Source organism: Plenodomus lingam (assembly GCF_022343315.1).
Source record: "Plenodomus lingam strain CAN1 chromosome Unknown contig_14, whole genome shotgun sequence".
In the NCBI taxonomy this organism is placed as follows: domain Eukaryota; kingdom Fungi; phylum Ascomycota; class Dothideomycetes; order Pleosporales; family Leptosphaeriaceae; genus Plenodomus; species Plenodomus lingam.
The window spans coordinates 743299-765975 of record NW_027093932.1 but is presented as its reverse complement, the minus strand read 5'-3'; the positions used below and the strand labels follow the sequence as shown (position 1 = coordinate 765975).

Sequence of the window (22677 nt, the reverse complement as noted above, 5' to 3'; positions counted from 1 at the left end):
GAGAGACAATTTTGACACCGGCTTAAGTGTTCTAAGCAACAGTTACACTCAAGCGGCCCAGAATGAAAATCCGTCGAAAGGTTTGATGGCTATGATTTCAATGTTGGTAAGCGTGTTTTGCTGTCACTCTGTAAAACTAAACGTTTGAAACATCACACCATAGGGAGATTCCAGTCTTGTCGAGTCTTTTGCTTCACTCCAGTGATTTATTGAATTACATGTAAGATGACTAGACCTCTGAGATCAAGCCGTGGCCTTTTAATGTTCCGATACGTAACCAAATGCCACTGGTAAACATGAAAAGTTGCGAGCGAGCCCTTCCTTAAGAATTGCACTTGGGTCTATCCCAAGGTCGAATTCCCATCTGCCAGCGGCAATAGGCAACTACAGTTCCGATCCCATCTGGAGCTTGGGCTGCACAATCATCTAAATTCTTAGTAAAGTCGCACATATTTACACAATCTATGAAGTCGTGTTAGTGGGCTGAAGAGAAATTGTAGTTGCATTCAAAGGGAAAATTCCATACCTTGACATCTCTCAGCTGCAACCGAAGCGACATCCTGAGCAACAGCAGCAGCGCTTACGAGGCCGAGGGTAGCGGTGAGAAGGCTCAATGAAAGTTTCATAATGATGGTGATAAGAAGAGAGGCTGAATTTTGGATAGACTGCGAGACTTGGTGACTATCAAGGAAATGATGGAAGACGTTTTGTACTTTTTCCACCCTGGATCAGAGCAGCACTTTATTGGAAAGTTGACCTCACTGCTATCTAGGGGTTGGAAACATTCGCCTCAGTTGCCCATCGATGGCTATATTATACCGAATATGACCGGGCCAATGCCGAACAGTCAGACTCGACTAACCATTGGTTCGGCCCCCACTGAACTATCTTGAATCTCCGAATCCACTGAGGATCAAGGCCGATAGAGTGTGCCATAGTAACATATAGATGAGAGACCAGAGGCTAAAAGTAAGGTCGTGGCCAGTCAATTAGCCTTCTATCAGCATAATGAGATACTTTGTAAATATTTATGTATTTGAAACTTAATCATAGCCAGGATGTTTTCGGCCCTTCATCACAGGGCTTGGATACTGTTGTCGTCAACGGTTAGAAAACCCACGATACCTACTGCATGTATCGTGGCAGTTAGGGCTGTGCGTTTAGGAGGTGGGACAAAGGGCCGATTTCATCTTATTTCCGATCGTGATGTTGGATGGGTCAATCTACAATAGTGTCACCAGTTGTTTGCTATCTTCAAATACACTTGCGCTAAGGCATTGTTGTGATGCAGCATTCGATCACCATATCCTTCTATAGCCACATCATGAATCATGCATACCTTCTAGATTACTTGGCGTAATAGAATTAGCCTGCATCATGCGTCCTGACATTACATACTGTTAGGACACGGTGTCTATTCCCACTGCGCCAAACAACCAAAAAGGTGCGTATAATCCATGAATGGATTGTTCACGAATAGAATAGTATATATGGGCGCCCAACCCACAGTCTGTCCATGCGCGCACAACGTCATGGCCTGACAACCGCTTCGAAGGATAACATCTCCAGATCAAGGTTGAATATCGGTACTTCATACATTATAGCAAACTATACTGTGGGCCCTTTTTGCATATGGATCTACTAGGTAGTAGTTAGATACGTCCGTGCTCAGTTTCCGTTTATAGCGGGCCGACTAACTTGTGTTCGTGACTCGTCACTGTTTCAAGAACCCAAGAAATTCTTCAGCACTGTTGCACCATACTCCGTACTGTGCATACCTGTAAATACAATGTGCAATCCTGCTCTTTCTCCAGCGATCAGATTCAGTACAGCGAGAAAATGGTAGGAGTTCCGCATTGCTATATATTAGTGTGTCAAGATCCCGCATCGTATATAGAAACGACTCGAGCACCGCTAGTTTTGTACAAGTACGATAGGGCCAAGCCAAACGCCCCGAATGTTTCAAAGTGCCAGGTCCACTCCAAATTTTGTACTTTTCACATAGATTAACTTGTGCAGATCTTGAACAGATGATATATTTGATCTATCATATTGAACGCAGTTCGATCCTCCCTCGTCATCCATGGAGGGTTAATATGCACCCTGTCGAGTCGTATCGGCAGCCCCCTCCTTGGCCTTCTCCGCTGTTTTCTTGGCTTTGGCTCCTTTTTCCGTCTTGTGAGTTTTTGCGCTCGAGAAGGTGAAGTTTGCGACGCGGAAAAGGTAGTAGGAGAGAAGTGCGAGGAAGACGTTAAAGCAGATGAAGGCAAAGAGGATTCCAAAGTTCCTGCCTGTCATTTAGTATGAATGTCTCAAAAAGATGGGTGGGTTTACAATGAACAGAATGGAAACATACCTCCAACGTTCCCCATAAAAGATACTGGAGCCAGCCAAGAACTGGTCGGCATTGCTGAGTGAACAGTACCGACAGGCTGAGTTGTCTCTTGGGTTTTGAATCACACCACCGGTCAGATTTGCGTAATCGGCGAGGTAGGTCCCACATGTTTGACCGCCTGGGGGATCAAAGATAGAGACTTCACTCGCAGAGCAAGTAACTGCTCTGCCAGCCAACATGGTAGAGACGAGTCCACCGATCCAATACGTAAAGGGCGACACGCGGTACATGAAGAGCCAGAAGCCTGGCAGCTGGCTGGGAGGTTGCAGAACACCGTTGAAAAGAATACTCATCAATGTGAGAAGGGAGACGAGACCGGAAGCTGTCATGGCGTCGGGAAGGGCTGCAATCGTCATCGCGGCGAAGGTGGAAGTGTAGATGAGCAGTTGAATCATGAACATGAGGACCAAACCTTGTCGGGAGGAATCCTGGTTGGCTCCAACGACTGGATAGTAGAAGGAAGCGAAAGCCAAAACACCAGCTACGATGCCGTAAGGGAGTTCGACAACAATGTTGGCAATCATAAACGCAATCCAAGAGTATGCCTTACTTGGACGTTCTCGGCTTTCATACAAGGATCGCTGAGTGATGAAGAGTGGCTGTATCTGTTGGACGAGCGAGGAGAATATGGTCGTCATCATGAAGACGGAAAAGATGATGGTCTGCATACCAGCCTGCGTCGCGTTGGCCTGGAAGAAGGAGAATCCAATGAACAAGCCAGCGATCGCACAAAGACCAAACTTCGCCAAAACGTAAGAAGGCATTCTCCAGTACTGTTGGAAGGCGCGGTAGGTGCATTCCCATACTTGGGTAGTGAGCGGCATAGCAAACTCTCCTCCGCCAGTCTCTTTGGCGATGTTAAGATCCTCGTGCTTTTTCTCTTGGTGCAGTTGCTCAATATCGCGTTCAATACCAGAAGCTTCTTCACTTGCTTTCCAAACATCATGCCAGTCTTCCCCATTATCATTCTTTCCCTGGTTGACGATCTCCAGCATATACTCAGCAGGATTCTCATCTTCTTCACAGTTGCGGGCACCATTCGACTGGAAGTAGTTGAGCAATGTCTGTGAGTTGTCTCCAAGCTCGCCAAAGTAGACGGTCTTCCCACCGCGCGCGAGGAAGAGTAATCGATCAAACTCTTGGAAAAGGATGGCTGATGGCTGATGAATTGTACACAGGATTGCTTGGCCAGCCTCGCTGAGCTTGCGGAGGAAAGCGATGATAGACCAAGAACTCTGTTCAATTGTTAGCAACAGCTTACTGGAAAACACACAGGACTGGACTAACCTGACTGTCTAGACCAGAGGTAGGTTCATCAAGGAAGAGCAGGAGCTTTGGCTTCGCAGCAAGTTCGACCCCGATCGTGAGCAACTTGCGCTGCTCAACATTGAGGCCCTCGCCAGGTACACCCACGACCGCATTGGAGAAATCACTCATGTTCAACATCTTGATTACCTCCTCAACATAGTCGTACTTTTCTTGTTTGCTCAAATGTTTAGGCTGTCTGAGCACAGCGGAGAAGCGGAGAGCCTCGCGAACAGTGGAGGTTTCGAGATGGAGATCCTGCTGTTGCACGTAACCGGTCGAACGCTGAAAAGCTGAGTCAAGTGGAGCACCGTTGACAAACATATCGCCAGTGATGACACCCATGGTTGTCCGTTGAGCCAACACATCCAGGAGCGTGGTTTTGCCAGCCCCGGATACTCCCTAGTTTGCGGGTCAGCGGGGGGCCAAAGATCAGAATTTCAACGACACATTCGCACATACCATAAGAGCTGTCATGGTACCTGGCTTTACATAACCGGATACGTGGTCTAGCAGTCGCCGAGGCTCGCCCTTGATTTCAATATCATAAACAACATCTGTCCATGTGAATATGCCCTTTTGCTCCTCGATAGCACTGACATCACCAGCACCTTCTTGTCCACCAGCTGTGGCTGCAGTTTTACCCTCTTCATCTTTACCGTCCTTGAGCAGATATGCTGGTACATGGCCGCGCTGGAAGACCAGCCGTTCGGCGGTAGATGCAGTGGAAGAATTAATTTCGACGGCCATGAAGTATGTAGTCATGAAGAAGATCAAGAAACCGCAAAGAATACCTGGGTAAGGTTAGCAGGAGTCAGACCTGGGCAGGAGTCACAACGAGAGCACATACCAACATTTCGCCACACATGGGACCACTGGTACGAATATGCCACTTCGAGGTATGCATCACCATCTACAAAGGTCTGACCAGCAACCGCACCCACTGTGTTGCATATGAACGAGTTTCCCGTCTGTGTATAACCTGGGCCCGCAGGTATGTAGGAATCGCATGGGAAACGAACGCCATGGAACTCATTTGCAAGCAGAATCTCGAAAGCATAGAAAATGGGGTTAATCCAGCGGATCCAACTGAACCATACTTTCATCTCCGGAATGCGTATGACAAACCCAGTGTAGATGACAAGCGCAAGAACCAAGACACCTGCTCCAGTCATAGCCTGTGATGCCGTCTTGGTAACTGCAGCAGTGGTGCGGAAGATGGCCGCCATTATGAAAATGGCCATATAGGTTACGAGAAAGAATAAGAAGAATTGTCCAGGTGTATATCGAAGCTGTGCAAGGAAATATAAGACGATGTTGAAGACCAAAGCCTGGACAAACTTGACTGGTATATCTGCGACGATACCAGCTATAGCTTCACATGCAGGATGATAGAATGCGTATGAATTATGCTTCTCCACGACAGGACGCTGGGCATAGAGTCCACTGATTTCGCCAATGGAGGTTAGAGCATTGAACAGAATAGCTAGGAAGAGGACTGCGCCGCGACCGGCGAACGAGGAAGTACCGTCCGAATGACCAAAGTAGATTGAGCCTACGATGAGGGCAACGATGAGATTAAGCACCGCTTGAGTAGCCGTAGAAGCAATGTCGCCGAGGATACGCTGGTAAGCACGCTTGGTACAAAGCTTGACCTGCATAGGTACACTGACGAGGTACGGAGATTTCGGACGTGAATGTTTGGCCTGGATGAATTGCTTCTTTTCGCGAAGCTGCTGCAAAGTTCCGTGTTCATTAATAGGGTTTGCCTGTTCAAATTCTTCAATTTCCTCAAGCACGAGTTTGTATTCGGGTGAGTCGCGCCAGTACTTTTCAAAATCTTCCGGAGTACGAGGGACTTTGTTCTCCATGCCCTTCCTTGGTTTCCGTTCGCTCGGGTTCGTGACTGCAGTGAGGAAATCTCCAGCAGTTTGTCGGGGCGGGCAGTACCAGCCCTGTCGCTCAAAATATGCTTTTGCATCGCCAGCGGGCCCAAAATAGATCTGTCGTCCTTCATAAAGAACTGCGGCCTTGTCGAAGCAGTCGTAAACGCTTTGACTGGCTTGATAGATGGCAACAGCTGCAGCTCCGCCAGCTAAGTCTGAACCAGTTCGCAGAGCTCTGACGAATTTCAAAGCGGTAGCTGAATCGAGACCGCGTGTCGAGTTATCCCACGCAGCCAGTGGGGCACCCGCAAGCAACATCTCTGCGACAGAAACACGCTTCCGCTCACCACCAGAGACGCCACGAACGAAATCATCGCCAACCTACTCATGATGTCAGTTTATAGTCTTCTGCTGAAACTGTTCCGGGTGTTATACCTTTGTGTTGTAGGTGTGGCTCAAGCCAAGGACTGCCATTACCACCTTCGCAGTGAACTCGCTGAACTCTGCACGACTGACTCCACCAGGTCTGTTAGATGGCGTCTTTACAGCAGCAGCAAACTCAAGCGTCTGCCCCACTGTCAAATGTGGAAAATGCCTGTCGACTTCCTGGTTGTAGACTGTCTCTCCTTTGAATTCCTTGATCATCTTCTTCTGTGGGATGCCATTGTAATGAATGATTGAATCGTCGATCTCTAAGCTGTGGAGTTCACCAGTCAAAGCCTTCAACAGCGTTGAGCAACCGCTGCCAGGACGACCAAGAACAACGCAAAGCTCGCCATGCTAAGGTTTCGTAAGCATAAGTCTTTGACAGTTCATAAAATGAATCATCCTACCTTTATGATGCCATCAAACGAGTGTAGGATTTGCTTGCGTTTTGACCCCCCAAAATATTCGCGGAAGCGCAGTGGCGCCATGATTAGATCACTGACTGTCTTCTGTAGCTGTATGGCTTTACCCGATCCGAAAACATTAAGATTTTTGTATACAACAGAGATTTCCTTCAACTCAATACCTTCGCCTTCGAGTTGTCTCCGAAACATTTTCATGAATTTGGTTAGGTCGAATTGATCGCTGCCTGGATCTACGGAGGGGTCATCTGGCGACGCAATGCTCATTGATCGTGCCATCTTTTGTGAAGCCGTTGTTAAGACACGTTGCAAAGCCCTGCGGCCTTCAGAGTCGATCTCTGACTTCGTAACTCGTCGCGCAAGCGGCTGCCCGTCTATACCGTCAGCGTCTGGATCGGATGAGCTAGTTCGCTTCTTGTGTTTCTTATGGCCATTCGATCCAAATCTGGTGGAGGACCCTGATGAACTAAGGGAATCGACATTGTCGATCGGTTCCATGACTACTGCCTCTTCAACATCCTGCGAAGCGCCCGTGTGCTGCGGTTGTGATCCATTCCCAGTTGACAGAATATCTGTTCCTTGTCCAGAAGCGGTCGGGGCGTGCTTGTCATCCGTTGATTTGTGATAGGAGTGCGAAGAGAATACAGCTCCAGGACTATGAGCATGACCGTCAGGGTGATAGGTCTCGCGACCGGATTCTGTGCGGTAGACACCATGGGGAGATGTTTGTCGCCCAGATGCGCCTCCAGAAAATTGTTCGTTTGATGTTATGGGGTGGCTCTCAGCAATGGCGCTCATTGCGCCCTCACTGTGCGACTTGGAGTCAGCCATTGAGGGCTTGAACGACAACAGCCTGGAAAGAAGAGGGAGGTGGTTGCAGTTTGTTATCAGCCAACATGTTTACTTGATGTATTTCAAAACCTAAAATACTGCTTGGAACAATGCGGTCATGGCATTCGGATCCGGCGATTGTGCGCCATTAGCTCTGGCACCAAAATGCTGACAATCACAACCACGTTGCCCTTTTTCTGATTGGGGAAATTGCTGACGGGATGCAGGCTGCCTGAGATTCGGCGGAGCCAACCATTTCTTCTTAGGCGTATTGCTGTTGCAGAGGCCTTCGTTAGTAGAGTGCAAGCTACTCGGTGCCAAGGGAAGGATCCTGATGCTCGGGCACACAGTAACCATGACATCATGGTAATGAAGCCGCAGCACCTGAAGGATTGCTGAACATCCAAGAAATAGAGTCCAAATCCGCGGTCTAGCCGGAGCCTTATCAAGCTGGGTATAGTCAGGTCAACCCGGATAGATCTATGTGATTTGGCCCTGCGGACGGTTCAATTTCAGGGAACCTCGGTGCGTACGATAAAGGAATGAGAGATGAGGCGATCGGTTGGACTTGCACAAGCATCCACTTAGAATGCGTATATGCAGCCAGGATCGACGAGATGGGAGATCATCAAGCGGGCGCCGCGCTCAGATTCAGCTTGCACGAATGCGTACATACGCGTCTTGTTGGGCCAAAAGTGGGTAGTATCTTCCAGCCACTCTCAGAGACTCATGTCGGCAGGCCAAGAGTTCCGCCATCCCTTTCTTACTACGCATCTAGAGCCGCAGGGATATCCCGTCTTGAGGCGCAGCGAATACGGTCAATACGGTCGGGATGGACGACGCAAATATGTACCACTACCACACGGACGAAATCATTCTGGCATGGTGAGAAAAGCACAAAATCAGATAGGGGGATTTAGCAGATTTGTCCTCTATCGTCCGCGCCTAGGTAGTCATCTCCATAGTCCGACGCTGACATGCATATCACAAGGTATGGCGACATGCGGTGAAGGATTTTGTTCTCGGCTCGAGTGCCCGAACCGTTGATACGTAGATGCTCGGGTTATCGGTTTACCAAACTGAAACCTGGTTGCGATTTGTGGCCAGAGGGACGGGGGTAGGCCGTGGTAGTAGTGTAGCAGCGGACGCTTTCAGCGATGTCCAAGTGCATAGTCAGGCCTGGACGCTAGTGAATCGTTCACATGCAATTCATCCCCTAATCATATATCAGTCTATGATTATTCAACAACTCAATACATACTCACAAAATTCCCTAGATTGTCTAGAGTACTCTACTATAGTCCTACGCAATGAATATCACAAAAACGTATAACCCTTGTCCTTCGCACCCACTAATAGACAACCAAACTAGGGTGACAACACATTGTCTGTATCATAGTATATGCTATCCTGCAATCACATCATATCCACGCATAGGATTGACAACTGATCGTAGAAGGTACTCTGCCCTGAAAAATTCACGCAAAGCACTTGTCAAGAAATGGGGCTCCGAACAAAACCACACCCCGTACAAGCGAAGAAGCATTTGCATAGTACAGTACTGAAGGCTATGTACATGTAGGTGTAGACAGGCAACAGCCAAGGACTCTACAGCGCATTCGCACTAGCAAACTTGCAGTGGTGTGATGCCCCTGCAAGACAAGATATAGTCTGGTGCCAGCATCCTGGTAGCTTTGGGACCTCATTTCCACTCGGAGTCTCCTTCAGGCTACGACTACCAGTGGCCTGAAAGCTGGCCGTATTGCATGAGTTTTATAGTGGAGATATGGAATCTTGGAGTGTTAGGTCACTCGCAGCCTTTGCATGGGTACGCAGACTGACTGCGTGGGCAGAGTACGTCGAGTACATAAGAAAGGGTATGCTGGTATCTTATGGGATATGAGGCAACCCTTCATGTACCTTTGCCTGATCGTGGTATTCTTCTAGGCTCATGCTAGGCGGCTTCTTACTTGTATGGCACGCGTTGCGAACATGCCAGCACTTTTCACCTTAGTTGAACGCCTTCCAGGCTGTTGTCAACCACGGGTATGTACTCTTGCAGGCGATTCGGATCTCGCATTGTCGCAAGCACATCTTCTTTCCGGCCAGCTATTCTTTTCCTGACCTCTTCATATGCGTCTTCCCTCGCCGTGTACTCTCTGATAACCTGACCTGTTCCAAACTCCACGAATATTCTTGTGTCACGTATTCTGAAGACGACATCATCAAGTCTCATGAAGAAGCGAACTAGGAGGAGCAGTCGCTGCGGCATGACACGTATCTTGCAGGACAGCATCGCAATGCCATTGTCTGCAAGCTCATCTTCGTAGAGCATGACTTCGTCGAAGAAGTGGATGGGATCAGGTCGCTTCAGGAGGGCGAGGGGTATCGGCGAGTCTGTGGGCTGGAAGGCCGGGGTTGCTGGCGTGGTGCCTTTGTAGTCTGTGCTATAGGACCAGTCGAAGGGTTTGACAACTTCTTTGATATCCTCGAATTGCTTTTGACTGACTTGATTAGCACAACCACGACTGAAATACAAGCGTTTTCAGGCAGTGTACCGATTTTGCTGCCATTCTTTCGAGTAGGAGACTTTGAACATATTGTCACCAGTTTTGTCGACCAGGTCTAATGCATCGAAGGCGTTGAAGTCAACATACCACCCGCTCTGCGCATGCTCGATCCGTACAAAGTTGTCGCCAAAGATCATCTCGGGTGGTGTGATGCCCAGCCTCTTCGTCATGTCCTCTATGGGAGCAGATTTGAGAATAGGTAATTTGCGCGTAGTGATTTTGAAGCCTTCCTTGGTGACCGAGGTGTCTGCATGGCCAGGAGCCTGTGTGTCCACCGCGGGGGGGCCATGGAGGGTCGACATGCTGTGAGACAACAACTCGTCGAGCAATGCGCTCGTTTACAAGGGAACACAGCGGAAATAATTTCCTGGTGTTTTCACGAACAATGCACAATGCGCTGCGAGCGTAGCAGTGGCAGTGGCAGTGGCGCGGGGGAAGTGGGGTTGAAACTAGAGCTCCGTGCGCCGATGGTGTTGTTGTTGTTGCTATGGGAGACGACTTGTTTGTCGATAACCTTCATCCCGTGCCTTGCTTATCCTCCAACATTCATCTTTAACCCGGTCAAACGCAGAATATCGCGCCAGAACTCGTTCAAGAGGACTGCTTTCTTCTAGCTTAAGTTGCCACTTCTCTTTCGTTGAAGTCTGCGTTTTGCGCACACCATCATCACCATGGACGTCGCCAACCTTGAAGCCGCCATGGAGCGGATCACTGTGACGGATGAGAATGATGAACAGATCTCATCTACGACTACATATCACAAGACAAAGGTATGAGAGTATGATGCTGCTGCTTGTAAACGAAAGCTCTATTAACATTGCCAAAGCCGTCGCTTGCAACCAATGTATCGGTAGCAGGCCTCTCTTCCTCACAATCAGCCGCCAACCGCATGAAATTACCCCATCAAATACCATTACAGAAGCTGGCCACACAGAATGCAAGCAAAGGCGCCAACGTCAAAGTCGCCGTCACCGCTACCGCCAGTCGAAGCTCAGAACAGAACCCGTCGCACCGTCGCACACTTACTGAGTCGGCCATCTACACTACACCTGCTGCACCCAAGCAATGGCATCTCGGCATGTTCGAGATAGGAAAGCCCCTTGGAAAGGGCAAGTTTGGTCGTGTGTACCTTGCCAAGGAGAAGTCGTCTGGTTTTGTCTGTGCCCTTAAAGTGCTGCACAAGTCGGAGCTTCAGCAAGGCAAGGTCGAGAAGCAGGTTCGAAGAGAGATTGAGATTCAATCGCACCTGACCCACCCCAACATCCTTAAACTATTTGGTCACTTCCACGACGCAAAGCGCATCTTCCTCATTCTCGAATTCGCCGGCAAGGGTGAATTGTACAAGCATCTCCGCCGCGAGCAACGGTTCGCGGAACCGAAGGCAGCCCAATACGTCGCTCAGATGGCTGCAGCCCTCAAGTACCTCCACAAGAAGCACGTCATGCACCGCGACATCAAGCCGGAGAACATCCTCATGGGCATCCACGGCGAGATCAAAATTTCGGATTTCGGATGGTCTGTCCACGCACCCAACAACCGAAGAAACACCATGTGTGGAACTCTCGACTACCTGCCCCCAGAGATGTTGAGGGGTGGCGGTAAGGACAACTTTTACTCTGAAAAGGTCGACCTGTGGAGTTTGGGCGTTTTGACATACGAGTTCTTGGTGGGCGAGGCGCCCTTTGAGGACACGCAGGTCATGACACAACGGAAAATTGCCAGAGGAGACTACACAGTGCCCAACTTTGTGAGCCCAGAGGCTAGGGACCTGATCAAGAGGGTACGTTAACTCGAAAACTTTACATTGCCTGTGAGTTATCTGCTAACATGACTTAGTTACTTGTATTGGACCCAGAAAAGCGCATCGCTCTCGAAGATGTGGAATGCCATCCGTGGATTGTAAAGCACTGCAAAGGCAGCGAGCGAGCCTTCGACCGTGCCAGTGGAGGCAAATTCCGCGCTAGCTCCGAGTCGGATGAAACCTACTAGATGTGAGTTGTATTGCCTGGAGTACTGGTGTTGATCTATTTGACGAGTCGCATATATGCATGGCGCAAAGGTGTAATGTTGGGGGCAGTTGTCCCATGGACACTCGCATTAGTTGGAGTTTGGATTTTTCTTTTTTGAATCAGATGACTTTGTTTGCTTGCATTGTACTTTGAAGCGTATTATCATGACTGCAATGCGACCACTATTAAATCCGGAACCAATCCGGGTTCTTTTTGCGTGAGCGAAGATCTTGATACATGAAGATAACTCATAACCTCAAAACGCCATCGCTATGCTCTCATGCCAGTCGTATCTAGATATACATACATGGTATACGTGAATCTCTTACAGGTAAGACACTCCTACCTGCTCATCTGTTCGTCACCAGTCTACCGGTAAATCTCATCAAACGGCCTGGTATCCTTGAAACAGCTGTCCCAAACTTCATTCACCACCTTGCCCGCATGGGCCTCATCCTTGATCCCCGGCCTCGCCATCAAACTCAACGTCGCCCGCCTCCTCACGCAATTCTGTAACTGCTCGGTGACCCTCCACTGATTCCGAGTAAAAAACTCTCTGGTAAACCGACACTCTCCACTTAGCGTACTTGCGCGGATCTCCAAGCACGCCTGATGCCGCAGATTCTCCGGCTCGACTTTGAATTTCAAGTGGTCCCACGCATGCACCATTTCATGCGCCATGGTATCCTCCTGGTGCCCGCGATTGCGAAATTTATTGGCGCACAGCAGGATCCCGTGGTTCAGGCTGAAGCCGCCGGATTGCTCGTTGGTGCACATGCGACAGAGGATGTTGTCCTTGTTCAAGTCGGCGCCCAATTTGGCGACTTCGTCTTTGAGAAAGGAGACGATGGGCGAGTATTGCAGGAGGTAGTCTTTGTTGGATTCGCAGCGCTTGCAGATGGAGTCCGCTTTTATAGCGTCCATTTCTGAAAAATAGCCCTTTTCGAGGTCGATTTTGCGGTTGCCGGTCATGCGGCCGAGCATGATGGAGAAGGTAGTGCTCCAGTTGTAGTATACGGGGTCGATGGGTTTGGGGGGTGGTGTGGACATTGCGGCGAGGGAGGCGCCGTCGGGGGCGGTTTCTGGGTTGACCATGATCGCTGGCGGTGTATCGTAGGGCGTGGTATTGTGCGGGGTTTACGACGATCTGTTATGGTGTTGTGTACCTGTTGGCCCTTTGCGTCGCATGAAAAAAGTTGGGGATGATCCTTTGCGCCCACCGTTCGTGGTGTTGAATTGCGGGAGCCAATCGGGGAACAAGGACATCGCCGCCGCTTACCACAACGTACAGCGGCCGTGTAAAGAATAGGGCGCTCACAGCTCGGATTCTTGGGCTTCATCCACTCATGCAGTCCACCAGCGTATAAAGAGGGAGTGCACATGTCCACGACAGCCTCGACGAGCCAATTGAGCTCGCTATATCCCTTCCGCTTCTTCGCAATCACTTATATCCTGCTATCGCCATAATCCATAATCTCTCAATACAGACGCCATGGCGGTCCACATGCGAAAACAGCCTGGACAGCTCACCGTCGTCATCAAACTCGGTAAATGCGCTCTTGTATTAAAAGTCCCCATGTCTGGCAGATGAGAGCCTCTAACCAACATGCGCTTGGCAGGAACATCTTCCATTGTCGACGAGAAGACGCACCAACCCCTCCTCTCCATCCTTTCCCTCATCGTCGAAACAGCGTGCAGCTTGACCGCTGCTGGCCACCGTGTAGTCATTGTCTCATCCGGTGCCATTGGCGTTGGTCTACGGTGCATGAATCTCCCCCGTCGCCCGAAACATCTTCCCAAAGTGCAGGCGCTGGCTGCAATTGGGCAGTGCAAGTTGATATCGCTATGGGATCAGCTGTTTGGCAACCTCGGCCAGACCATTGCACAGGTCCTGTTGACGAGAAACGACATTGCGGACCGGACGCAGTACCAGAATGCCCAAAACACCTTCATCGAGTTGTTGAGCATGGGCGTCATTCCCATTGTCAACGAGAATGACACGCTGGCCGTCTCGGAAATCAAGTTTGGAGACAATGACACACTGAGTGCGATTACGGCGGGCATGGTGCAGGCAGACTATCTGTTCCTCATGACCGATGTCGATTGTCTGTATGACAAGAATCCCAGGACGAATCCAGACGCAAAGAGCATCAGTGTGGTTGAGGACATTGCCGAATTGGCGGCTGATGTCAGTTCAGCAGGAAGTGCACTGGGGACCGGCGGTATGAGTACCAAGATCGTCGCCGCACGATTGGCAACAAGCGCAGGTGTCACGACCGTCATCACCAAGAGCAGTAAGCCAGGCAACATCTCGGCCATCATTGCAGATGCCGAGAAGCACCGGAGCGCAAAGTCTTCGAACCGCAACTCTGTCTCCAACTTTCAAGACGATGGCGTACCACTACCGCAAACCACCAACATGAGCAGTTCCAATCACGACCTCTCCGCATCTACATCATCACTGCAAGACCTCCGTCCAGCACGAACACCGTCTCCAGAATCCATCGAGCCGGTGCCACTCCATACTCGCTTCCTCCCCATCTCAAACCCCATCCGCGATCGCTACTTCTGGATTCTGCACGGCCTTGCCCCCCACGGCGCCATATACATTGACCATGGCGCATGGGCCGCTCTCAGTGACAAGGCCGGACTCCTTCCCGCCGGCATCGTAGATGTAGACGGCCACTTTGCCCAACAAGAAGCCGTCCGTATCTTCGTGGTCAAACGTCTCGCCTCATCCTCTCAAACTACCAGCTCAAAACACGCTGCCTCGCCCCAGCAACAACATCAACACCAACTCCAACAACAACTCACACAGGCCCCCAACACCCCCAGCGCAGCAGCCCACGCCATGCACGCCCCGATCCCCCTTCGTCACCCCCTCCCCCACTCCCCCTCATACACCAGCCTCTCCCACACGCAACCCCGCAATTCCCCAACACACCCTCTACCCTACGAAATCTACAACCCCGCGCCCTTTGAAATCGGCCGCGCCGTCGTCAATTACAGCGCCATGGAGATTCGGCGCATTAAGGGCTTGCACAGTACGCAGATTAGCGAGGCGCTGGGCTACGCAGACAGCGAGTATGTGGCGCTCAGGGAGAACATTGCGTTTTTTGGCGGCGAGCGGAGTCGGCCGGGGACGCCGGGGTTGTTGGGTGGTGCGGGGAGGGAAGGGGAGGTGCATTGAGTGGGTGGGTTGGGGGTGGAACTGAGGGAGGAGGGTGGAATGGAGTGGGAGTCTATTTCTTGGGTTTTACGTAGAGGAATATAGAACATATAGAGGTGGGGAATATACAGTCAGTTGAGGGTGAAGTGGCATGTCGTTTCTGGTTTCGTGCACGATGAAATGCCATTGTGCTATGTTGGTCGAAGGAAGTACAGTGTTTGAGCTTTGTAAGATGAACATGGACATAGGGGCTTTGAGATGATTGGAATGGAGAGGCGGAGGATCGGTTTTCTAGGGCTTGGAGGGGGAGTATGGAAGTGGGAAGAGAGTGCAATTCACCACACCACACCACACCACACTCCACGCAAATCCTTCGATACCTCAACCTCTCCACCTGGAAAGACACCAGATCCGATTCCACTCCATTGACGCACTCCATCTCATCTAGCTCTGCCGAGCGTCGGCTGTTGCGTCCACTCGGTTTGTTGCCAGTGCCCACTCACGATGTTCCCCCAACCACCAAGATCGTCACAAACAATTGCCCAGCTGATCTGCACTGCATCGTCCGGCAAAACATCGGACACCGGAAACAATGTGGGGATTGCCATCTCGTGTGGAGAGAAGGCCGCAAGGAGAAAAAACTTTGACCGGGGAATAGAAGGCGCACCGATCCACAGCGCGTGCCTAGCCGCTGTTGGGCTAGTACTTACTACATCAAGATCATTCCCCATGGCCCAGCTTATATCGACATGGCAGATGGTAGAAATCTCTGCCGACCACGAGTTGCTTCGAGGCTCGTGGCAATCGCCGATGATCAACCGTGCCGGGTGGAAGTGACGGCTGCACGGATTACAACGTTTGTCTGGGTTCTGAAGAGTCGAGATCGGAGACGCGGTGTGTGACTGCTTTGGAGCCATGGTGTTGGCTTGCCGCTTGTGGTAGCGTTGTCATGGCGAGGACGGGTTCCCCGCTGATATGAGTCGTGGCGGATGGATTTGTTGGGAGGGGAAGACGACGTGGAGGGCTTGGGGGTTGGGGGAGCGAGGAATGCTAAGGTGGTATATCGTCCATCACGATCCCGTTTGATATGGCTGATTCAGTGGTTGTCAAGTGTTCGAACTCTCACGACAATGGCATGACTTCCAATTCCCCAGCAATTGTGACCGTACCGGTATGACATTTCTCTCAACCATGGACTTCCCCATCAGCGCCGTGAAAGTCCATGAGTCGGAAAGGCTCGGGGGAGAAGTACACGCAAGCACTCCACGACAATTGGGTGCGAATGGTATGCAAGATCTGAACGTTTGTCTTGGCATTGCTTCTCCGCTCCTTATGATGACGTCGCAAGTCCTATTGCTCCGCTCCCATGGGGCACTACTCCGCAACAACCATGGCAAAACTTCGGAGTGTATAGAGAATCCTAGTCCACATGGCGCTAGAGATCCTCTGGATACTGACCTCACATCGGTAAGGTAGTTGAACTTGCAAGGCGGGGAGTGATTAGCAGAAGTATATAAGAGACTGCAAGAGAACCATGAAATCATCTCGCAAGGCTTCTCGTGGTTCGCGTTTGCAAAGTCCAACTTGAATCATGGCGGCTGCCATCCTCTCGATCCTGCTTTCGAGCTCGAGTCTGCTGAGGACTGTCGAGGCTCAGGCTTATGATGCAGCTGCTCGTGCCGACGACGCCTTTTCCTATATTCAGCCGTTGAACACCACAATCTTGACTGAATATGGGTCGTCGCCGCCGGTTTACCCTTCACGTATGTCTGCAGATATTCATCGAAGCCAACGTGTTCTAACAGATCACAGCACATGCTACCGGTAGTGGAGGCTGGGAAGCAGCTCTAGAGAAGGCTAAAGCATGGACTGCGCAGCTCACCATCGAAGAGAAGGCGGATATGGTCACTGGACAAGCTGGTCCCTGTATTGGTAACATTGTTGCGATCCCCCGTCTTGGCTTCAGTGGACTCTGTCTGCAAGACGGCCCACTGGCAATCCGTGTCGCAGACTACGCCAGCGTCTTCTCCGCTGGTGTATCCGCTGGTGCTACGTGGGACAAGCAGCTTTTGTAAGTCTCACTTGAAATTATCATCCATGACAATCTTGCTGATGATCAAAGGTACGAGCGAGGTTACGCAATGGGTGAAGAATTCCGGGCAAAGGGCGCACACGTTGCCCTCACTCCAGTCGCCGGCCCGCTTGGGCGTTCTGGCTACGCAGGCCGTAACTGGGAGGGATTCAGCTCGGATCCTTACCTCAGTGGTGTTGCCATGTTCCAGACCATCATTGGTCACCAGGACGCAGGTGTCCAGGCCACGGCGAAACATTGGATCGGCAACGAGCAGGAGACGCAGCGCAACCCCGTCTACGACCCTAATGTGACTACCATCAAGACCTCCAACGCTGTCTCATCCAACATCGATGACCGCACCATGCATGAGCTCTACATGTGGCCTTTTGCAAACGCTGTCAAGGCCAGGGCTGCAAGCTTCATGTGCGCTTACCAGCGTATTAACGGGTCCTACGGCTGCCAGAACTCGGCGGCCCTGAACGGTCTCTTGAAGACGGAACTTGGCTTCCAGGGCTACGTCATGTCGGATTGGGGCGCCACTCACACTGGTGTAGCAGCCATTGAAGCCGGGTTGGACATGAACATGCCTGGAGGACTGGGTCCCTATGGTCTAAACTTTGGTACTCCATCGTTCTTTGGTGGAAACGTTACCCTTGCAGCCAACAATGGCAGTCTCGACATGTCTCGCATCGACGACATGGTCATCCGCATCATGACGCCTTACTTCCAGCTCGGCCAGGACCAGAATTTCCCCAGCGTGGATCCAAGCACCGCTGATTTGAACCCCTTCTCCCCCCGCAACACGTGGACTCGCGAGTTCAAACTGACGGGAGAAGTCAGCCGCGACGTCCGTGGGAACCATGCCGAGCTCATCCGCAGACACGGTGCCGCTGGCAGTGTTCTCCTGAAGAATGTAAACAATGCTTTGCCCCTGAAGAAGCCCAAGAACGTCGCCGTCTTCGGAAACGATGCCAGCGAGCCAACTCAAAGCAGTGTTATCAACCAAGGTGACTACGAATATGGCACCATTGTTGCAGGCGGTGGCTCAGGAACCGGGCAGCTCTCCTATCTCGTCAGTCCTCTTCGTGCCATTCAAGACCGCGTCCACGAAGACGGCGGCATAGTTCAGTTCTGGCTGAACAACACGCTCATCGCGGGCTCCAACATCAGCAACCTCCTCATCCCCCGCCGCCAGCCAGACGTCTGCCTCGTGATGCTCAAGGTATGGGCCGAAGAGGCCGCTGACCGCGCCCATCTCAACGCCGACTGGGACGGCGACGGTGTCGTCGAATCCGTAGCCTCGTACTGCAACAACACCGTTGTCATCACCCACGCCGCCGGCATCCAAACCATGTCCTGGGCCGACCACCCCAACGTCACCGCCATCCTCGCCGCCCACTTCCCCGGCCAAGAGAGCGGAAACTCACTAACTGACATTCTCTACGGCCACGTCAATCCCTCGGGCCACCTCCCCTACACCATCGCCCTCAACAGCTCCGACTACAACGCCCCGCCCACCACAGCCATCAACACCACCGGCTTCGACGACTGGCAAAGCAACTTTGACGAGAAACTCGAAATCGACTACCGCTACTTTGACATGCAAAACCTCTCCGTCCGCTACGAATTCGGCTTCGGTCTCTCCTACACCACCTTCTCTATTGCTGATATCCAATCCTCCCCACTCGAATCAAACATTCCTTCCCTACCTGAATCCCGCCCCATCGAACCAGGCGGCAACCCGGCCCTCTGGGAACCCCTCTACAACGTCTCGGTATCCGTGGAAAACACGGGTCCGGTGGCCGGCCACGTCGTTCCGCAGCTGTACGTCGGCTTGCCGGCTTCGGCGCCAGAGGGTACCCCCGTGCGCCAGTTGCGCGGCTTCGAAAAGGTGTATCTTGAGCCTGGCGAGACGCAGAGCGTTGCGTTTGAGCTGCTGCGCAGGGATCTGAGCTATTGGGATGTTGTGCGTCAGGAGTGGGTTATCCCCGAGGGAGAGTTTACAGTGTGGGTTGGGTTGAGTAGTCGTGATTTGAAGGTGCAGGATCGGTTTAGTGTTGTTGGGTAGGTGGGGGAGGTGAAGCGTTCAGAGAGATCTGGGTTTGGAGAGGGGAGAGTAGAAGTCATGAGTATACGACGTTATGACATTTTTTCATCAGTTCATGGATGTTTTCTACTTCTGGGATTTAGTGGGTGTGCGGTGTGCGGTGGATATGGCTGATGATTCATCTAGGTTTTTCGCTTTTGATGGATTTATCATCCAGCGCTGTGGATTGTGAGTACGAGGAATTGTATGGCGTGGAAGAAAGGATGGGGTTCTAGTTGTTCGTCATCGCCATCATCATGGCATTTCACACATTCATAATCGCAATTCTCCCCGTCGACTCTCGACCAGTGTAAGCCCATCACCCACAAACATCACACAAAACACTGAATCAGAAATACCTCACACCTCACCATACTCTCAAACATCAAAACTTCAGGAAACAAACCAAATTGTCATTACATTTCCCTCCCACATAGTGAGAATCCTCCTCGTCCCGCCCCCTAACCAACTACAGGGCAAAGCCTACTCGCTCACTGGAAGCGGCACGACGATGCCCTCCTGCCCCTTCCACCTCCCAAAAAAAATCCCAGCAGATTAAACATGACGTCGACCGCGTTATCTTACATCTCTATGCGTGCGTGTGCATGTATGCATGATGCGTACGTGTGTAGTGTGCACAAAGGCACGGGGTATCGAAAACGCAACCTAGCCGGAACGAAAAAAACAAAACAAAGACGAGAGAAAAGGAGACAAGGGAGATGGGGATCTATATGCTGTGGCTGGAAAATCAAAGAGTGATGAGATGATGATGAAAATGATGGCGATGCAGAGAGCTATGAACGTGACGGAGAAAAACGTAGAGGGCGTCGCAAAGGGGGTCGTGGCGAGATGATGTGCTTGTTTTTAGCCTTGTGATGTGTATAGGTGGAGAGTGTCTTGCATTTGTGTGGAATGGCGGTAGGACTGGGGGGTTTGGGAGAGTATGTGTTGTTGTTGTTGGTGGTGGTGTTGATGTTGGTGTTGGTTTTGCTGATGTTGATGTTGCTGCTGCATGTGTTGATGGGGATGTTGATGGGGATGCCGCATACCCATTGCAGCAACGGGGTTCTGCAACGCAAACTCGGGGCCCATCTCGTGGCTGAGATGAGAGGACGGTCTCGAGTTGGTAGAGTTGCTTCTAGAGTTGCCCAATCGGTTTCCAATCTTCGACAGTGGTTTCGAAATCATCTGGCCAAACGACGACGGACGGTCAAAGACTTGACGATCGTAGTATTGCGAGTCCTCGAACTGGGGGGCTGCGTCGAAGTAACTGGGGTAAAAGGATCCAATGGGATTGGCCGAAGTTTTGGCCGGATCGGCAAAGTCGTTGCTTTGAACGTAAGATTGTGGCGTATTATCCAACACGGCAGAGTGTGCGTGCGGCACATGCATGGCAGGCTGATGCGAAACCAGCGGTATTTCCGGAATGGCCGGCTGAGCTACATGGAGGTAATCTCCAGGATCAACGTCCATGTAACTGATCCGACAATTCGTTTCATCGCCTGCTGGTGACTGTGGTTCTGCAAACGAGGAAGATTCACATTCGTAGTCTGGTAGCTGCGGAAGATTGCTACTGACTCGTAGCAGAGCAGCGTTGATGGCAGCGAGGCGCGTCCGTGTAATCTCAATATTGGAGTTTCCAATCAACACATGCATGCGTTGCTCGCGAGAGAGTTTGTCGACGTTTGGTACGGAATCCCGGCTCGGGGTGACGAATCCAGGTGGCAGTTGTTGATGGACGGGATCCAGGGGAATGTCGGAGCGTAGGCTCAATGCAGTGATGAGTACTTCCTCTCGACTCGGCCGTAAATCGCAGCATTGCAGCTTCTGTCGTAGAATCCGTGAATTATCAGGACACCAACTGATCTGGGAACGGCTTTCGCGCAACCTCTCATCCAAGCAGCCAATCAGCTCTTTCCAGGTATCATGCAATGCTTCTTGTCGGATCAAGTTCCTGATGACATTTGAATACTTCCACTGGTCATAGGTTGCGCCATTCTTCATGTGCTTTGCCACGTGGTCGCATCGTTCATCCCATCCAATGCTAACCTCCTTGCACTTGTCGAACCCGCAGCCAAACACTCTTCTCGGGAGCAAAGTGATACCAATGTCGGTCAGAGATGGCAAAGGTCGTCCCGAGTGGTAGCGCTGATGATGCTTGATGAAGTCCTTTTGGCGGTCAAAGATGCGACTACAGCCAAGCACTACACATTGCCAGTCCTCTCCCGTCTCGTGCATCCTCATCTCATGCTTCTTCCAGTCGGATTTGGCCTTGAACGTCTTTTGCAATTTTGATTCGGCACAATATGTGCAAAACATGTAGGGCTCGCCAGATTGGCTTTGCGACTTGTCGTCTGGAAACAAAATTGGTGATGCAACACTGATGTCGTCGGTCGGCGTAAAGCTTGGCTCCACTTTCATCTCCACCGGACTGCTGAGTTCCGAGGAGGGGGCCGGTACCGGCCGGGTAGGATCAAGTCGAGCTGGGAACGAACGAGGCTCTGTTCGCCTCGTCCGGGAGCGCGAAGACATGGACGAAGCACTCGAAGGCGCCGCATCGCTGTTTCCTGTTGATGATGAGAATGTGGATCCTATGGAAAGACGAGATCTCCATGATGAGCCAGAAGACGATGTTGCGGTGGAACTGGCGGTACTTGTGGACATGAAAGAGGAAGCAGTTGAATTACGGCCTGGGTGTGTGAGCATGACACATTGAATTGAATTTTAGTATTTTTCTCCTGGCGCGACAACGTACGTGATTCGAGTGCCTGAGAGAACATGCGTTGGATCAGATGAGGCGGATGCCTTGCCAGCAAAGCCTCAATGTGTTGCATCGACTCGTCTGGGATATCGACGTGGTCCTCCATATCTGCGGCGTGGTATTGCACCCAGTTGGACTAGCAAGAATGGCGTGATGGGCAGCCTTCGGTCAAGGTCAACATGCCGAAGGAAAGCGTCATGCGAGAAGGCGAAGACAGGGCCGGTACGGTAAACGAGCGACTGGAGAGCAGGGCAAGGCAAAGCAAAAGAAGGTGGAGAAGAGAGTGCCGGTATAGAGAGTAGGGTTTGGGGTTTGGAGGTGTCGCGAGACAGTTGGGAGGGGCCAGGGAGTGGATGAACGTGTGTCCGAGCAGGCATCAGCTGCTGTTGGCGGGACGGGGTGTGTGTGGGTGTGGGTGTGTGTGTGTGTGTGTGTGTGTGTGTGTGGGTGTGTGTGTGTGTGTGTGTGTGGGTGTGTGTGTGTGGGTGTGTGTGTTATAGTTACGGGTAGGGTAGGCAGGTCAAGTTCGCAAGTGCAGTGGGACCACCCAACCCTCACAACACCTCAATCCCAGATTGCATGAGCCGCGGGGGGGACACGGAAAAGGCACTCTTCTGGAAGGCCCATGGAAGGCGTGTGGAAGAAGCTAAACGAAGGCCGAGTTCGCAGGGGCGCTCGAGCGCAGCATCGACATGGCTACATCCCTGGTCTGGACTCAAAGCTGGGGCAAGGCTGAGGTTGTC

The 22677-nt window shown here is 51.4% G+C and overlaps 9 protein-coding genes across 9 annotated transcripts; 3 read left to right on the top strand and 6 right to left on the bottom strand.

Annotated features, from left to right (window-relative positions):
• Positions 1-322: 322 nt before the first annotated feature.
• IAQ61_002346 (uncharacterized protein) lies at positions 323-936 on the bottom strand (the record flags this gene model as incomplete). Its single annotated transcript, XM_066095512.1, has 3 exons — positions 323-462; positions 527-723; positions 830-936. 3 exons carry the CDS (start codon positions 934-936, stop codon positions 323-325), a joined length of 444 nt encoding a protein of 147 aa, XP_065954348.1.
• A 687-nt stretch (positions 937-1623) lies between these two features.
• On the bottom strand, positions 1624-7444 carry IAQ61_002345 (uncharacterized protein). Its single transcript, XM_066095511.1, has 7 exons — positions 6420-7444; positions 6022-6366; positions 4551-5967; positions 4163-4494; positions 3683-4102; positions 2357-3630; positions 1624-2287 (listed from the first exon to the last, which is right to left on the bottom strand). Exons 1-7 carry the CDS (start codon positions 7263-7265, stop codon positions 2092-2094), a joined length of 4830 nt encoding a protein of 1609 aa, XP_065954347.1. The 5' UTR covers positions 7266-7444; the 3' UTR covers positions 1624-2091.
• A 1826-nt stretch (positions 7445-9270) lies between these two features.
• IAQ61_002344 (uncharacterized protein) lies at positions 9271-10137 on the bottom strand (the record flags this gene model as incomplete). The annotated part of the gene is made up of 2 exons (XM_003834188.1): positions 9271-9769; positions 9824-10137. 2 exons carry the CDS (start codon positions 10135-10137, stop codon positions 9271-9273), a joined length of 813 nt encoding a protein of 270 aa, XP_003834236.1.
• A 369-nt stretch (positions 10138-10506) lies between these two features.
• Positions 10507-11824, top strand: ARK1 (Serine/threonine-protein kinase ark1; the record flags this gene model as incomplete). Its single annotated transcript, XM_003834187.1, has 3 exons — positions 10507-10605; positions 10662-11615; positions 11672-11824. The coding sequence occupies 3 exons, from the start codon at positions 10507-10509 to the stop codon at positions 11822-11824; spliced, it is 1206 nt and encodes a 401-aa protein (XP_003834235.1).
• Positions 11825-12213: 389 nt separating this feature from the next.
• Positions 12214-12939, bottom strand: ATP23 (Mitochondrial inner membrane protease atp23; the record flags this gene model as incomplete). The annotated part of the gene is made up of 1 exon (XM_003834186.2): positions 12214-12939. The coding sequence occupies one exon, from the start codon at positions 12937-12939 to the stop codon at positions 12214-12216; it is 726 nt and encodes a 241-aa protein (XP_003834234.1).
• A 233-nt stretch (positions 12940-13172) lies between these two features.
• On the top strand, positions 13173-15034 carry IAQ61_002341 (uncharacterized protein; the record flags this gene model as incomplete). Its single annotated transcript, XM_003834185.2, has 2 exons — positions 13173-13391; positions 13464-15034. Exons 1-2 carry the CDS (start codon positions 13337-13339, stop codon positions 15032-15034), a joined length of 1626 nt encoding a protein of 541 aa, XP_003834233.2. The 5' UTR covers positions 13173-13336.
• Positions 15035-15453: 419 nt separating this feature from the next.
• IAQ61_002340 (uncharacterized protein) lies at positions 15454-15930 on the bottom strand (the record flags this gene model as incomplete). The annotated part of the gene is made up of 1 exon (XM_003834184.1): positions 15454-15930. One exon carries the CDS (start codon positions 15928-15930, stop codon positions 15454-15456), a length of 477 nt encoding a protein of 158 aa, XP_003834232.1.
• A 674-nt stretch (positions 15931-16604) lies between these two features.
• IAQ61_002339 (uncharacterized protein) lies at positions 16605-19155 on the top strand (the record flags this gene model as incomplete). Its single annotated transcript, XM_003834183.2, has 3 exons — positions 16605-16776; positions 16826-17084; positions 17136-19155. The coding sequence occupies 3 exons, from the start codon at positions 16605-16607 to the stop codon at positions 19153-19155; spliced, it is 2451 nt and encodes an 816-aa protein (XP_003834231.2).
• Positions 19156-20037: 882 nt separating this feature from the next.
• Positions 20038-22040, bottom strand: IAQ61_002338 (uncharacterized protein; the record flags this gene model as incomplete). The annotated part of the gene is made up of 2 exons (XM_066095510.1): positions 20038-21863; positions 21929-22040. The coding sequence occupies 2 exons, from the start codon at positions 22038-22040 to the stop codon at positions 20038-20040; spliced, it is 1938 nt and encodes a 645-aa protein (XP_065954346.1).
• Between the last annotated feature and the right edge of the window lie 637 nt (positions 22041-22677).